Below are 17,372 nucleotides of genomic sequence, written 5' to 3' on the forward strand. Positions count from 1 at the left end.
TCAGCTGATTCTTAATTCTGTAGGAGAGCAGAACAAGATAAGCATATTCCTGCTGGAGTGAAAAACTGGAATTGAAAATACAATAGGGGAGATTACATTCAGGTAGTGAGAACATCCAGGGTACTTCAGAAAGTAACTGTTGCCGGAAGACTGTCAAAACATAATAACCATTTTACAGCTGATAATTAAATTTGTTACAGCTTGATGAGAAATATCGGTCTTGTGCTTTTGCCTTTACCATGCATGGGACTTAAGTAGTTTTGCTCAAGTACAAGGCATTATTTTTAATCAGAGGTCATATTTCAGTGGCTTTGAATGAGATAAACTTGTACTTAACTGTATTGATTTTCAAATGCCAGTTGATAGGTGTTTGGAGTGCCTGAAATATCCTGATACCCTTCAGCCTTACCAGCTTCACTGTTTCAGAAACGCTCACATGGCTGGCTGCTCGGTGTTTTAATAAACAATAGAGTAGGAAGATAACACCTTTTTAAGATGGTGAGTCATAATTCTCCCTGGTAATAGAGTAGCTAAGTATTTTACTAGCTCTCCTTGGCAGAATGTGCCACACTTGTGCCAAGTAGTAAGTTCAAGTTTTTAGACTGTACCTTAATATCCCATTGGCCATTTCTAGGCCATTTGATCAAGAACTTGTCAGTCCTGCTCATCTGGAAATACTGTGAAGGAGGCATTGATCTGATACTGTTACAAATAAAAGGAGAGATGTGCAGCTTCCTTGTAACTTTACCAGGCGGTGAACAGTTGGCTAGAATACTGGAGTTTCTGACTTCAGAGTGAGAAGGCATAGATAAGGATGTGTATGACAAATGTGCAAATGTGTAGCTCTGTGGAATGCAGCCTGCTCTGCAAAAGGCCAAGTTAGGCTTTGTTTTATTCCTTTTGAATAAGGAAAAACACAAGGGGGCAAAAACTTGTGATACAGCTTCCTGATCAGTGGTCTGTGCCCTGCTTGATAATGGATTATGCTGTGCCTTCTAGATAGGGAAACTTGGCTTTCAGCGTGGGTGGTGCCTCGTAGACAACAATGGAGAAATAAGAGACTGTGTCTCAATGTGTCTGTAGTTCTTGACTCATGGGGGTAGTGTGTGAAGTCAGTTTTGTCAGCAGGTTATGTTGTTGGTGTATGTGGTTGTGCATAGGTGTTCCATGGCTCTTTGGAAAAGACAGACAAGAAATAGCCTTCAGACAGAGCTGTTGGACATAGCAGGGGGCAAAATATTGGGAGAAGGCATTTGGAATGAGAGCTACCTGTGGATCAGGTAGACCAATCAAGAGACCAAAATGAACTTTGTTCCTGCTACAGATGAGGAGAGAAAGAAAAATGTGGAAGAAAGTCCTTGCAAGAGTTGTTGTCTGCTCTATCAGTAAGAATCTAAGTACTGAAATGGTAGAGGCTTGCTTTAATAGATGAAAACAATAGAGCAGAATCGGTTAACTTCTGGGACTTCTGTTTTATGCTGGAGTTATGCTTGGCATGATTTAAGGGATATATTGCCACAGGATCCATTAATGAATTTTCTCTTGAAAACTCTGAAGCAGTAATTTGAATTCTCTATCCTGATTCATGCCAGTGCAGTAAATATTTTGCTAGTGCTGGGACAATTCAGAAAGAAAACAAATGACAGCTGTGTGGAGGAGCTAATTCGATAAGCTGGGCCTCTCTGGTGATCTCTTGCTATAGAATTGGAAGATTGCCATGCAATCTATTTTGAGCTGTGAAAATACCAAGACAGCAACAAATTACATTGCTGGTTTGAAAGCAGGAATAAATACATAGGGAGGATTAAAACTTATGACATTACCAGGGACAGGTTGTTTCCAGCTAATAGAAAACGTACTATGAAAGCGTGTAGGGGTGTAGGTGGCACATGGATAAGAAGGATATCAAAAATCTGTAGCAATGGGTGCTGGACAATCTGCAATGGACAATCTGGCAGACTGTGAATTTTGAGATAAAACTTGCATTGCTTTGTCTGTAAATAATGGAGCAGCAGTGACCTCCTGACCAGTAATTTGCCAAGGACTTAACTTTTTGCACACTACTCTCCTATTATATTCCATCTGTTCATTTTCTTGAATACAGCCTCTGCACTCCAGCATGTCAAAGGCTAAAACTTCAGTTATTTTAGTGGTGTGTGACCTTATCACAGAATCACAGAATAACCAGGTTGGAAGAGACCCACCGGATCATCGAGTCCAACCGTAAATAAATTATAATTCAGAAGTTTCAGTATGCAGAGATGAGGGCTTGTGTGAAGCAGTTTGTTTTTAAAATATTCGTGACAAAAATACATGAAATAAAACAAGGATACAAGTATTTGATGTACAGTGTTTTTATGACACTTCCTGATATACCTAATGCTTTTTTAATACCTATTAACATAACAGTTGTAAGCTGGCATTGTCTTGAGGCTTTCATAGTAATTTACTTCCTACTAATTAAACCTTGCTATTGCCAACGCCTCTTTGTGTTGTACGTGTATGTAGGCTATGTGCACCATATTGAAAAAAAAAAAACAAAACTTAATATTTTTTCCCTTTTCTTGGTCTTGTCTCTGAAATAGGACCTGAGACAGAACTTTGAGGTGGTTTTTTTTTTGTCACATAGCATGACTTGGGGACAGAAGCATTAACATGTCTGAGAGCTAATTGTGAATGCTGCTGGCCTAATTGTGAGAACTTGCAGTTTAAGTGCCCCTTTGAGTGGAAAATGGAATAATCTTTAATGTTTCAAGTCTGTGTGTTTAAATGGTTTTATAAAATAACTGTCTGATGCATTTCAGATAGTAGTACTGTGTACATTCATAGAAAAAAATATTATAGAAGTCTTTTGCATCAAAGGGTTTTTAATGACATGTAGCTCTCAAATGAACAAATTCCATTTGAAGATTTTAGCCTTATTGTTAGTGGTGAAAGACATTGGGATACACCAGCAGAATAAATTATATAGAAGGAACTTGTAATTAACTTGGTTTCTGTTTCACTAGAGTTTTGTAGGATTCTTTTCCATCTTACCTTGGTTAATATCACATTACTGAAGGTTAATATCACATTTCCATCTTACTTGGTTAATATCACATTGGCTGCCTGACCTTGTGCTAACAGCTCTTGTCATGATCTTTATTTTGCAGTGGCTCTGTTGAGACAGAGTATATATATTGCATGAATTTTATATATATATACACACACACATATTTTATATATATATATATATATAAAATGAAAACTTTAGAAAATAGGTGATCTTTTCATATGCAAAATCTCTATGAGCTCACATAGTCAGCAAAGGCTTTCGGCAAAGTTAGAACTGCTAAGTCCATGGCTGACTCAGTGACTGAGCAAATGGCTGCTGTGGTGTCAGATTTTGATACTACCAAAATGTATGTGGATGTTACAGATACAGCGGAGTTGAAGGGCAACATGTGTTCTCTTCAGCTTATCCAGTCAAACATCTTAAAGATGTGTGAACTGTGGATGAAGTTAGTACTGCAAGTTGTGAGCTGGACAGCTGAATACCCTTCCTGAGTGCTGTGAGGCTGAAATGCTCTGCCAGATACAGGAATGGAAAGGAGAGAAGAATGGTGTGGGGGACACCAAGTCACTTACAGCTGTGTTTACTAGAACCTGCTGATCAGAGTCCTCTGAATTAAGTGTCATGGCATCTTCATGGAGTTGCAGACCTGGTGTCTCTTTAAGCGCTTTGGGGTAGCTGATGACTGTGCCATTTGTGAAGTATGTTTTATGTTGTGTTATAGTGATGCTGAGTGTGCAGTGACCATTGGTCGAACTTGTGCTTGGCTGGATGGTGTACTTCTGTGGAAGAGCATGTGATGTTGCCCTTTACTGATTCATTAGCTGCTGTCAGGTCTGGATGTTTATTACTAAGGATGAAGTTGCTCTAAGTTTAATTCTGCTGTAGTTACCGTCAATCTATTTGCAGCTGTTTCTTAAGGCTATTAAAGCTGTACTTCCTCTTGCTTGATTATCATCAGTGTCTTGTGACAGACAACTTAGCCTATTAGAAACTTGAAGCTAAGGCTTTTTTATTTTTGGGGGTAGGGGAGTATTCTGACTTCCCAGCTCTTTGCGACTTTGGTGCTAATGATGAAGACCACACTTAAGGGCCAGCATTAATGAGCTTAATTTTGGTATATTGATGTTCTGGGACCAAGACAACTAATATAAATAGTGAACAGAATATTTTGCCTGTGGTCTTCTCAAGGTAGTGAATGGCTGCCTTTTGGTCTGTGTGTAATACTAAACTTGGCTCTCCTGATGTCCTGTCTAGCCTACAGCTGTGCATATACAGGAGTTTCTCACTCTGCTGGCTGTATGTCATACCGTGGTTCCTGAGAGACAAGGAAATAAAATAATCTACCAGGCTTCCTCTCCAGGTTGGTTGCTGCTGTCTTTTTGGGGAGGAATGGAGTGAGGGAATAGAAGTGAATGGGTGGGGTGAAAGGCGAGTCTGGTAATGTTGACAAATGCATTGATTTTTAAGAGTAAGAAGTTCTACGTGATGTTAGTAGTAGATATGGTATCTTCTATTACCAGTGCATGCTGGTTTTGAATGCCTCGTACAGAACTGCCAAGTGTATGATGTTTCTGTATAGGCTAGGCTAATGGTCCCTTCGGTTTTCATGAGATCTTATATGTTGTCCTGTTTCTGTGGAGAAGTACAACTTTCAGTGACTTCTCTTCCCTACTTAGAGTTGACGTATGGAAATACTGGTTATTTGCTCTGGCATAAGTGCCAATTGTTTGCCCTGATCTAGTAGCTTCTCGTGTTGCTTTATGCAGATATGAGATGCTGATACATGACACAATACAACAAAAAGCAGAGTCTTGACCATTTTCAGGCCTACTCTTCACCCATTTCTTTTTCCAACAGGCAGCACAGTGGTACTGGAAAAGGTAGGCAGGGTCAAAAAATATAATAGTATGGTCCTGCTTCCCATCAAATTTATTTCTATTTCTAAAGATATTTCCAGAATTGTAGTTACGTGCTCAGTACTAAAGCAGTGGCATTTCTACCTGTCTGAAGTATCTGAAAAGTCGACTGAACAGCCTGTATAAGGCACCTCACCTGTATAAGTGTTGATGAACTGTGAGGAGATCAGGGGAGTGGGTAGAGACATAAGGGTTGCTTGAACTAGGCAGTGGGTTCAGTTGTATGGTGGTTGTGCTTAGTGCCACTGGCTCCTTAAGGAGGCTTTATAACTACCTAGTAGAGGTAGAGGTGTTGGCTCCAGTTTCAGGTCAGGTATTTGAGCTCTTGATGATAGTGCCCAGTTCAGTTTCCAGAAAACAGTGCTTTATTTCATTAACGCCTGAGATTAGTGCCTTTATGGCAGGAACTGGATTCAATGCATGTTGTAGGAATTTAGAGTAACACAGATTTGACCTTGCATTTAGAACAGGTATTTCCCTGGTATTTATTTAGAAAAGTATGATTCCTCCACGACAATAGTGTAGTGCTTCAGTGGTTACAGGATATTTTATACAGATTATGAAGTTTGTGTAGCTATTGTTACATGTAGGATGAAAATGTGAATGTTCCTGTGAAAGTGTACAGATGTGGAAGTACCTGGGGAGAAGGGGGCTTCTGTGATGTTGCAGTGTGGTATATTTAAGTATGGGCTTTGTAGACCTCTTCTATATATCCGATAAAACTTATGCTTTTCTTGTTTTGACAGATGAAGGGGCATTAGTGAAAGGAGCAAAAAAACTTGGTTATGTCTTCACAGGACGAACTCCACATTCAGTTATCATCGAGGCGGTAAGTAGTAGATGGGGATGACACTGACTTGCTGAGCTCAGACAGAGCCTAAATGCCTCCTTTGTGGCTCCTGTGAGTTCCCCTTTACAGACCTTTCAGGATGCTACATGCAAAAGGGTTTTGCAGCCTATGATGGTTTGGCTTACTCTATTTTGAAGCTGTCTGCTGTTCGTTCTATGTGACATAGGCAATGAGAGGTGCAAGCTTATATGGGGAAGTAACAGCAGATGTGTGTGAAGAGTATTTCCCTTGTCTGGGAAGCACAGATGAGCACACTCTTGTCAGAAGGAAATTCTTATGTCTGGTAGTGTCTTGGTTTAGCTCTGGCCTGGCCAATGTTGGCAGCTTAAATTGAGCAGTTGGGCTCCCAGTTCCCTTCTGCCCCTACTCCCTTCCATGGGGAGATTTTCTAACTGTTATTTTCATCCTGAGCACGATCTTCTGGAGAAGACGTATCTCCTTAACAACCTGTTTATGCAGGGATGTGTAGTTAACAAACTCATGGGGGCACATTCTGACTTTGTTGCAGTCTAAGCTAACGTGGCTCCAGATTTATGCAGATGCAACTAAGATGAGATCTTTGTCCCTGGATTACCTAGTATGGTGCTTAGTAAGAATAATGGATGTATTTTTGTCCTTCATCTCAAGTGCATTCACTTTCAAGTTTCTCGGTACGCTCTCAAGCAAAGCACATGGAACATATTTTTTTTCTAAGACTTGTCACAAGCTTTTTAAACCTAATCCGAAAACTGCTTCTTAGTTTAAGGAAAGAGCAGTGTTAGGATGAGCAGTGTTACCTAGAGCTATCTAGGCATTTCTGATCAAGAAGACCCAGGCCCACTTGACCTGGTTTTATGTTCCTCATACATTCTAAACTAGGAGCATGGTCTGTTTGTAGCCAAGAGTAAACGCTCTCACTCCTAATAAAACCTATCTTTTGTTCCTGTCTCTCCTTATTGCTTACATCTGTGGTTGTATGTGTAATGTGAGTTGTAGGTGGCTTTTGGTCTTGGATGTTGCTGAATTGATACGTTCTTTATAAGGCACTATTCTACTGCAGTTAGATTTTGTTACAGTCCTTTCTTTAAACATGTGCTACAAATACTACTGGAGTTCTGAGACTCTAGTAACTTGTGCTGCTTAACCCCAGAGAAGAGTTGTAGGTGATAACAGGAGTTACTACTCAGTTAACCATATTTTGTCACAAGAAGTCATTTTATATGTTTGTGAACTCGAATAAGAGAAATACTAAGTCAGTTCAGATGGAGATTATTGTAATACCAAACCTAATGGCATGTTTAATTTAATGTGGAATAATGCTCACAGCCTGTAATGTATTTTAGTAGATAAGTGTTAAGAAGTAAATATGCAGCTGAACTTTCAAAGCATTCTTATCTTTCTGAAGTTAGATATTAGTTCCTTGAAGTAGTGTGTAAACAGTAAATGGAGGATGTCACTATTCTAGACATTTGAGATTAAGAGTACCGTCATTGAATAAGGCTCTACATGACTTTTACCAGGAGAGGGAGCTGTTATCACAGTTTATTTACACTGGGATATGCAAACAAAGATGCTCTAACCAACTAGCATGTTCGCACTGTAAATTATACCCATGATATATACTTACTTTCTTTTGTAGCTGGGAAAAGAAAAAACCTTTGAAATTCTTAACGTGCTGGAGTTTTCAAGGTAAGTTTTCCTCTAATACACTAAATGCAAGGGAAAAAGCAAACAGTTTTTGTAAAGGTGTTATCTAGAACGAAAACATTCAGCTAATGCAGGAGAAAAGCTGAACTTTCGTGGTTTTTTTACTGCTTCTCCCACTTCTCATGTCCAACACAGGACTAGTATTCAAATAGAATTAAAGCAGTATTTTCTACCAGCCCGATGTGTGGGCTGCACGTTCTTGTCTGTGGACACAAGGGAGTTGGTAAACTTGTCGGAAACCCTGAAGAACTCATGGAGCCACTTTTCAGGTATTCTGACAAGTAGCTTAAACAGCTACATTCTGAGGGAAAAGGAGAGAAGTAACCAACAGCAATCTCCAGAGCGAGCCTGGACTTACGGAAAGCTGACTACCAAAATATTTTGACTTCAGTTTTACATACTACTTTTGGAGTTGGCTGGTTACACTCTAGAACAGAGAGCAAGGCTTTAAGCCACAGTAAGAGCAGAAAAAAAGAGCAGAAAGCCCACCAAGTGGCGCCATCCAAACTGATGTAACTTTAATTGACAAAACAGTGATTTAGGAGCCTGATTAATCACACAAAGCTTCTTCCTACCTAAGCAGTACCCAGTCTAAGTAGTCTGACAGGGGTGCTTGCAAGGTTTAGTTTTTGTAACTGGAGTTCTGCAGTTCATAGCGTAGTTCTGAAAGGGGTGCCAAAAAGCCCTCCAGCTGGAGTTTCCCCTACTCAAAACCAAGTAGTTTACAACAGCACTGTAAAAGTACAGTCTCAAAGTGTGTTTTTCAAGTAGGCAAGTGACATAACGTTAAATCAGTTAGGTGCAGAATAATACTTCCAGTGCAGCAACTTTCCTCTTGACCACAGAGGGAGCTCCCATGTTCAGGTTCCAAAAAGAACATGGAATTTTCCCAGTGTCATTAGCTTACTTGCAGAAATTCTGGGTGCACGTCATTGCTGTCCTTCCAAACCTTCTTCAAAAAGTTTTAGAAAGGTTTGTATTTTGTCAGTTCATATGTGCCAAGAGGTTTCTTTCTTACAAATGGCTCTTGAGCCCTGAAAAGGCATCAGATCTCCCTGAGCAACTTTGCAGGAGTAATATGGCTGCTTTACACTGATCTGGTTGTGCATGTAGTCAAGAAAGGAAGGAGGAGGGAGGATGTTTGAGTCCTCTTTTTGTTAAGGAAGACTGTTACACTCACAGATAAGTTAGTTTGAATGTGAAACTATAGGTTCTTCAGGGCTTTTTTGTTGAGAGCTGATTTATTTCCATCTGCTTCCTACAAGCTGTGTTTTTTTACTAGTGATTTTTTTTAAAGGAGAAGTTGATAAGTGAAATGCCCAAAATGATCTTAAAAAAAAATATTCCTTGCCTACTTTCCATTATTAAACACTTGTGTACACTATGGCACTATTTACCTTTATTTTAAAAACATCTCAAACTTGACATGGAACCCTGATTCTGTTCTATATAATCTCAGCTCTCTTGATCTGATTAGGCCAATATAAAGAACCTGTAGGAAAGGTCAGGAGCTGGTCTGTACCATTTATGACTCTGATGTTGGTTTTGATTTTTTTTTTTTTTTTGACTTAAAAAGCTAAATAACTGAACTACTCAGTGAGTGACTTCTAATTAATACATATTCAGCCTTAATTACTAAATTTCTAGCTGAAGTCTCCAAATAAAGTTTGCTTGAAAAATAAGGAAAAGCTGACACTAAATGAGACTTCTTTTTAGAGAGAAGTTTTGTGCTGTCTTGTTCCCATTTGGGTGCAAGTCTGGTTGAGTGGTTGCCAACGGGAGCTGTAGGTCTGAAGGTAGAAACAGGCAATTTAGTATTTCTCCTTGATGTTGACTATTGTGGGATTTTAAATTTTTCAAGTAACATCATCTCATTTGATCTCGGATGTCACTGCTAGAACAGGACTTATTATTTATCACTGTGACAAATGAAAAAAAATATTTTTCTTTAATTAGTAACAGGAAGAGAATGTCAGTGATTGTTCGAACTCCAGCAGGACAACTACGTCTCTACTGCAAAGGGGCTGTAAGTAATTATGCTTCCTAATGGAGAACTAACACTGCCAGTTATTGTTTCAACAGCTGTGCCTGTTATTGGCATTTCATATCTCACATGCAGTACCTGCTGGCTTTCTGTTTAGAGCCAAGTGATTTAAGACATCTCTGATTCCTTCTCTGGCTATTTTTGCAGGCAGAAAGATTGCTATGTTTTCTAATACCTAGCTGAAATCCTAAAACTAATGGGAATGGCATGCTTTACTTAAGCAGAGGCAGGATTTCATCTACCTCTAAAGCAGCAGTTCAGGAACTAGGCCAACTGCTGTTGTCTGAATGTGTAATACAAAGATCTGTTATCAAGCGGTTGGCTCTTGATCTGATTCTGTTGCATCTCTGCACCTCGTGTTATTTGTCATCATGGCGTGCACCATGTTGTGCTTCTGTCTTCCCTGACAAGAGCAATAACTTGCCAAAGTACAAAGGCTGCAGAACTAACAGTGGCTCTAATTTCAATGGAAAACTATGGAGGTGGCTTTTGCTATGGGGGAAACTGTCTTTTGTGACAATTTGATTTACTTGGATTTGTCATGACCTATAGGTGTAAATGCACTGCTTTGTTGCCTCAATTTAACTCCTCTGATTAAATTAAGATGTGCCAACTTTCATGCTTAGGTGGTGGGAGTGGATTAAGTTCACTGTGAATGTGTAGCACTTGAAAGTTGTGTGCCTAGTAGGATTGCACAGAACTGCAACTGCTTGCTGCTCATTCTGTGCCTGTGGTCATCCTGTTTTTTAGAGTGTGGCACTTGAAGGGATGGAGGACAGGAGAGTTTGTAGTAAGATATTTCATGCCATTCTCTGTATGAGTGGACTCTGTCTGACAGAGCAAAAGGGGTGTAGACATTAGTGTCATCTGGTGTTTTGTATGTTATGCTGCATCCACCACTCATCTAAAGTCTAAGTTAGCTGCTTGTTCTGTGGAAACTCTTCTGCATTCTGAGAGTCGTCTCCCATCCTGCCACATCCATCGTAAGTTACTTGCTTTGTATACCTGTCTCTAATCAGTAATGGATATAGGTTTGTTTACCTAGGTTAAAAGTACTATTTGAGCAAAAGCAGGGGTTTTGCTTTGACCTGTATGTAGCGATTTGTTCTGGTAGTTTCAAAATAAAATCCGGTAACTGTAGATATGTAGGTGAAGGTGCTACATTTTGATTTTAGCTGTTACCTGTGCCTTTTCAATTGCCCTTTGATTTAGTGATGAGTAAAGCTGCTGCAGGAAGGTTATTTCTGTGAGAATTTTGTGCTAGAACCTATTCATTGTTTCTGCCTTCTGTTTTTTAACATCAATGGCAATCTTTCCTAGAAAGGATTTCAAGAGAGTCTTCAGTATGGATCTACGATGTGTACTGAAGAAGAGCAGATGCTTACATTCTCTGAAAATCAATGTATCTGTTCAGTAGTTCAGAAAGGGAGTGTTCTGTACTGCCTGGTGATAGGGACCCCTTTAATAAAGAGGGGAGGAGGGTAGAGTGTGCTTCTATCCCCATTACTCAAAGTGGATGCAGTTTCTTTGTCATGAGACACAGTCCAGGTTACTTGCCTCTAAAACCCAAATGCATTAGTTTTAAGCGTAGTCTTGTGTTCTAGTATTAGCAAGTCCATTTAGGTTACTTCACTTGAGCTTGTAAATAAACAAATGGGAACTTTGTGTGTAGACTTACTCTGTTGTAATGAATTTGCTTTTAATAGGATAATGTAATTTTTGAGAGGCTTTCAAAAGATTCCCAGTATATGGAGCAAACACTGTGCCATCTTGAATACTTCGCAACAGAAGGTAAGAGAAATGGAATGTCATGAGTATTCAATTCATCAAATTAGTCACAGCATGTTCTGCATTGTCTAAGCTTAGCAGCATCAAATAAGATGTTCGTGAGGATAAATTAAGTGGAGTGTAATCAACAAATTAACAACTCTACGATAAGTTTAAGTCTGAGGCAGTTCATGGCCTGCTACTGTGTACTTTGAGTACGGAAGGGGAATTTGGGAGGAAAAGGTGGGGTTCTCTGCGGCCATGATGAAGGGCAAGGGCATGGTTCTACCACCCAGAACACCTCAATTACATGGGAGCTGGAGGTGTGTTTACCAGTGTGTAAGTCAGATGATAAGTCACTGGCTTCATGAAGCATGATGATAACCTGAATGTCCCAAGAAACCTGGAAGACCAAGATGATCAGAAATAGTGTAGGGCCGTTGTGACCTGGTGTTGGCGTCTCCATTCACAGCGATGTTCTTGGCTTTGTTTCCTCTTCTGTAGTACCAGAAAATATTCAAGTTATAGTGAAATCACGGACTAGTAGTCCTCTTCCTAAATCTGAAAGTGTAATCGTCTTTTAAAAAAAAAAATAAAATTGCAGAATCTCTCATGGTCAGTAATTAAACATTTGTGTTATGACATGCACCTTTTTCTGTTCCACTCATGCCTGAAAAAGAAATGGTTACTCCTGTATGTTAATTCTTGTCAGTGGTGTAATAAAACGGTTTTCATACTTTGTGGGCCCTTTTCTCTGCACTTTTATTAATGTGTAACTCTCATTATCAATATGAGTTATGTGCATGCATTTCTAAAAGAAAATGTGGGCTGTGCAGTGTGTTTGACTGGTTTCCAATTTCGATGTATAGCCAGTTCATTGTTTACTAAAAATACATGAAAGCAACGCTTGCTTTCTTACTTAAACTTAAAAGATTAAAGATTATCTTTCTGTTACTCCACTATGGCTAGACTGCGGTTCTGAAAATCAGGGAGAATTTGTGCCTGTTAGCGCTTTCCTGATTTGCACCAGCATTACTAACTTAAATGAGCCAAACTTGCTTTACCTTTCTTAAAAAAAATGCTTTAAAAATGTACAAGGAGGCTTTCTGGAATCCACAGTTTAAGTGTGCATTAAGAGCCCCTGTTTTCTCTAGTGAGAGGGTTAGGGTTCAGTGTTATTAGAACATGATGCTCTGATGTAACTCTGCTGTGTGTAATGGCTGTCTTCTGCTTTGTTAGGTCTGAGGACTTTGTGCATTGCCTACACAGACCTCTCAGAAGACTCTTACAGAGAGTGGTTGAATGTCTACAATGAAAGTAGTACAGTTCTGAAAGACAGAACTCAGAAGCTGGAGGAATGCTATGAGATCATTGAAAAGGTAACATGCATACTTTTTGTGATCATCAGATAGATTCCCTTAAAAATTCTGACTTTATACAGTAAAATGCTCATTTCATTCATGAGCAACTGAAAAGGTGTTCTTGGATGGCAACTTGTTCAGTCTATAGACCCTGAAGTTATAGCTCATAAATCTTAGACTAACATGTATAGAAGGTCACTGCTACTTACAACCTTTTCTCACATTCTTGCTGTCCTGTGTAAGGTTGATGTAGCTTGATAATGAATAAAATTGTGTTGCACTGCGCACTTGTGTCCTAGTATAGGAAGAGAAATGTGTTCTTGTCATACAGTCAGTTCTGATTTTCTGAAGACTGTTGTAGACACCTCAGACAAAACCAAGTGCTCACGAAGCCCTGTTTTTGAAAAAAGGTGAACTGTTCTCTGTGCAGATTGAAGAACTTGTAATTCTGCAAAGGAAAGTAGGTATCGGAGAAGCAGTTTGAAACTGTGATCCCACAGTGAATGAAATCTTAACGTATTGACGCTAGGGGCCAGTGTTTCTTTGGTACTGGTTGGTCTTACCGCTTTTAGCGGGGCTGGTAGTCAACACTCCTCACTTATACTTGTTCGTGCTCTTTGCCTTTGCTCCACTTAGCTCATTCTCATTTTACATAGTGGTTTTTTTAAAACACTCTTTGAACTTTTATTTATTTACTGATTAGTACTCACAATACAACTGCAGTTCTGAAGCACCCTCGGTTACCTAAGTTAGTTGCAGCAGAAAAAGGAAGGAGGCTGAGACTAGGATGTGAACTAATTTTCACAAAGTAACACAAACTCCAAGTACGTTAACAGCTGAAGATTTGCTCTTGCTTTGCAAGTAATGACTGAAGTAATCTTTTCTGTTCGTCAGTCAGTGGCAGTGTGGTTATCTAGTCCTTGATTCTGTAGGTTTGCATAGCTTCTTTCTACTTCCCGTACTATGCTGTCATGCTCTCAAGGAAGTAGAATAGCTACACCAGAAATTTTATGTACTCTATATTGATTGTCAAAATGCTATATTAGCAGTGAGGTGCAATGTGTTGTCTTGAATTCCACTTTGAGCAGAGGTTTGTCTTAAGATAACGATCTCTCATTCTTTTTTACAGGATTTACTGCTTCTTGGAGCTACAGCCATTGAAGACCGCTTGCAAGCAGGTGTTCCAGAAACAATAGCCACACTAATAAAGGCAGGAATTAAAATATGGATTCTGACAGGGGACAAACAGGAAACAGCTCTCAATATAGGTATCCGTCTTCTGGTCACTCTGAATTTGTTATGTGGCAGGTTACATACTAGGTCTGCTGTACGGAATTTCAAACTAGCTCAGGCCTTCTTTTTATAGAATGGTTCCTTGGTAGCAGATAGGCATGTGGTAACCTTCACTTTGGAGAAGGATGGGTTTTGGAGTCACGTCTTTGCTCTCAGTGTCAGGCTCTATTCAGCTATCTTAATGTAAAAAGGACACTTCTGCTTTTAGTATAGTGCAGTTCTTGTGTGGACTGAGTACTGGTAACTGCGTTGTGATGGAAACTAGGGAGCTCAAACATACTCTGATGTTTCAGTCTGAGTGTGCATTTTATCAAACTCTTTTTCAGCTTTTTTCTTTAGTGGCTACCTTTTCTAGATTTTAATGGAGTTTGGGATATGCTGGGAAATACTGTAATACAAAGCATATAGCTTACAACTTCCTGGAAACTTTGTCTAAGAAAGCAGGTGGGTGCTCCTGTCACCCGATGGCTCATGAGGTTTATCAAGGCCAAGTGCTGTGTCCTGCACTTGGGGCACAACAACCCCATGCAGTGCTACAGACTAGGAGAAGTCTGTCTAGAAAGCTGCCTGGAGGAGAGGGACCTGGGGATGTTGGTTGACAGCGACTGAACATGAGCCAGCAGTGGACCAGGTGGCCAAGAAGGCCAATGGCATCTTGGCTTGTATCAGAAACGGCGTGACCAGCAGGTCCAGGGAGGTTATTCTCCCTCTGTACTCGGCACTGGTGAGACCGCTTCTTGAATCCTGTGTTCATTTCTGGGCCCCTCACCACAAGAAGGATGTTGAGGCTCTGGAACGAGTCCAGAGAAGAGCAACAAAGCTGGTGAAGGGGCTGGAGAACAGGCCTTATGAGGAACGGCTGAGAGAGCTGGGGTTGTTTAGCCTGGAGAAGAGGAGGCTGAGGGGAGACCTCGTTGCTCTCTACAACTACCTGAAAGGAGGTTGTGGAGAGGATGGTGCTGGCCTCTTCTCCCAAGTGACGGGGGACAGGACAAGAGGGAATGGCCTCAAGCTCTGCCAGGGGAGATTTAGGCTGGACATTAGGAAAAAATTTTTTGCAGAAAGGGTCATTGGGCACTGGCACAGGCTGCCCAGGGAGGTGGTTGAGTGCCCTTCCCTGGAGGTGTTTAAGGCATGGGTGGACGAGGTGCTAAGGGGCATGGTTTAGTGTTTGATAGGAATGGTTGGACCTGATGATCTGGTGGTTCTCTTCCAACCCGGTTATTCTATGATTCTATGATCCTTTAGGTATGTATGTTGTGCTGCTTTGGTGCAATTCTGTAGCCAGTGTTCAGTGTCTGGACAGAGTTTAATATGGTTTGTCATATCAAGGCATTGTATGGATATCCGTCTCAAACTTGTTCAAGTTATGTGCACGAAAAGTACACATTGAAGTATTTATCAGGCAGTTGTGTCTGGTTACTGATTCAATAGAATGGTAACCAGGAAAATGGCTCCTGGGAGTATTTATAGCAGATTTCCCCTACTTAAAAAGGGTCTGCAGGAAAGGTGTGGAGGGGCTTTTAATCAGGGATTGCAGGGGTAGGATGAAGGGGAATGTCTTTAAGCTTAAAGAAGGAAGATATAAATTAGATTAGAGGAAGAAATTTTTTACTGAGAGTGGCGAGGCACTGGCGTGGATTTTCCAGAGAAGCTGGGAATGGCCAGTACCTGGAGGTGTTGAAAGGCAGGTTGGATGAAGTTTTCAGCAACCTGACTTAGTGGAGGGTAACTCTGCCTATGGCAGGGGAGTTAGAACTGGATGACCTTTAAGGTCCCTTCCAACCTACCGTGGCTCTATGAACCTACCTAACACAGGAATGTTCATCTGTCTACTTGTGTTTGCAGCACAAAACTGGGTAGTTTTTAGCACTGTAAGTTTAGGTTGGTTGTTAGAGGGAGCCTTTAAACATGAGGTTTCCTTAAAAGGAAGTAAAAGTGCTAGACGTGTAAGTGCTAGGTTCTACCATCTTCATAGTCCTGAAATTGTACATTGTGTATAGATCTCCTATAAACTGTTGTTAGGCTTCAGTTAAATTCTCCTGTTCCATTCTTGATATCCTTCCTGTTTAATGTGATGACAAGACAGAATTCTCTCAATGGCAGTATTAGTTCTGACTCAATGACTTCCAAGATGCACAGCAGAGCAACTCTCTTTTTCCACAGGTGTTTGGTTTGTTTTTTTAGCTCCACTTGTTGAGTGGCATTCTTTGAAAGATGTAAAATGAAACAGTGAGCAATGTTTTAGAAATTAAAGCTTACTATTGCAGCTGCTCTTCCAATCAAATGCTGATAGAAAATCCTTTAGAATAAGTTACACTGAATTTGTAACAGCCTACTGCAGAAGGCTATTGCCATTCCCTGGGGAAAGAATGATGCAGACATGAAGGGAAGTGCTTAAGCTGGTCATTTCTTTTTTGTCCCCATAAAAACAAAGCAGTTCTTCAGCCTGGGACTGAATCTAAAAACTTTGTTCCCCAAGTTAGTGTTTTGTCTATACCCGTTGAAGCTTCATTATGCAGCTCTGTACTACCACCTAAGACTGGTTCACAGGCTATCTGCAAAGCTTTCATGTTGAGGGTGCAACTTTGTGAGAATGTATCTCATCCTTTTCTCAACAAGTGATTGCAAGTTCAAGCTCTGTGTTGCTTTCTAGAGCAGAAAGTAAGACTTAGCTGATGGATGCAAATAGGATGAAAATGTCTTTGCAAGGTTGCACCTGACATTCATATTCCACACAGCTGTGAAATGGAAGAGAAGTAGAACTGTGTGCTGTCTGAAAGTGCCTGGATATGTGATATCAACACACCTTCCACAAAGGAAGTTGAGGGATTTGCTTTCTTGACAAAAGTCATTCATGCAGGCATTTTAAGCTTGGATTTTGTCTACAAAACTTGCCCAATTATAAAAATTGCGTAGCCTGAGGAAGTGATTTGCATTGCAAGTGATGAGCCAGTATGGCCTTCCTAAGGAACCAAGGATCCTACAGAAAAGAAATTTATGCCTCGTTTTTTCTCTTGCTGTTGTGAGATATGGAGAGAGACACTTAATCTCTTTACACTGACAGTGCTCTTATGCTGTTGAGCCTGTTGGCCTTGTAGCACATCACTGGGATGTTATTCTTATAATGCAGTAGCCTACAGTCTCCATTTAAGAAAAGTGAAAGACTTCTTGAGACCTCATTTTAGTAGAGTAGTTTTTTAAACTTGCTGTGATTTATTTCTATACAGAGCACAGTAGAAATAAAAATGCTTCTTTTGTATTTCCTTTTCCTGTTTAACTTAAATCAGCAATAAAAGGCATATGCTTCAAATAAATGCTTTCTCTGCTGTTTTATAAAGGTACATATCTGTGCCAGTCCCAAGGGAACTTGCATAAGCTTTTAGGATAATACAGTGAC

The 17,372-nt window shown here is 40.2% G+C and overlaps 1 protein-coding gene across 4 annotated transcripts in view; it reads left to right on the plus strand.

The window, feature by feature from the left end:
- Window positions 1–17,372, plus strand: part of ATP8A2 (ATPase phospholipid transporting 8A2) — a 326,443-nt gene that overhangs the window by 78,415 nt on the left and 230,656 nt on the right. For all 4 annotated transcript variants that reach the window (XR_011339668.1, XM_069882897.1, XM_069882904.1 and 1 more), the window contains 7 exons: window positions 4,310–4,415; window positions 5,718–5,800; window positions 7,440–7,489; window positions 9,464–9,533; window positions 11,258–11,342; window positions 12,558–12,697; window positions 13,809–13,947. Coding sequence is in view for 3 of the 4 variants with exons in the window: in XM_069882897.1 (XP_069738998.1) it covers window positions 4,310–4,415; window positions 5,718–5,800; window positions 7,440–7,489; window positions 9,464–9,533; window positions 11,258–11,342; window positions 12,558–12,697; window positions 13,809–13,947 (673 nt within the window). In the remaining variant the exon portion in view is untranslated. The remainder of the gene's footprint in view (window positions 1–4,309; window positions 4,416–5,717; window positions 5,801–7,439; window positions 7,490–9,463; window positions 9,534–11,257; window positions 11,343–12,557; window positions 12,698–13,808; window positions 13,948–17,372) is intronic.

Source organism: Phaenicophaeus curvirostris, chromosome 1 (genome assembly GCF_032191515.1).
Source record: "Phaenicophaeus curvirostris isolate KB17595 chromosome 1, BPBGC_Pcur_1.0, whole genome shotgun sequence".
In the NCBI taxonomy this organism is placed as follows: domain Eukaryota; kingdom Metazoa; phylum Chordata; class Aves; order Cuculiformes; family Cuculidae; genus Phaenicophaeus; species Phaenicophaeus curvirostris.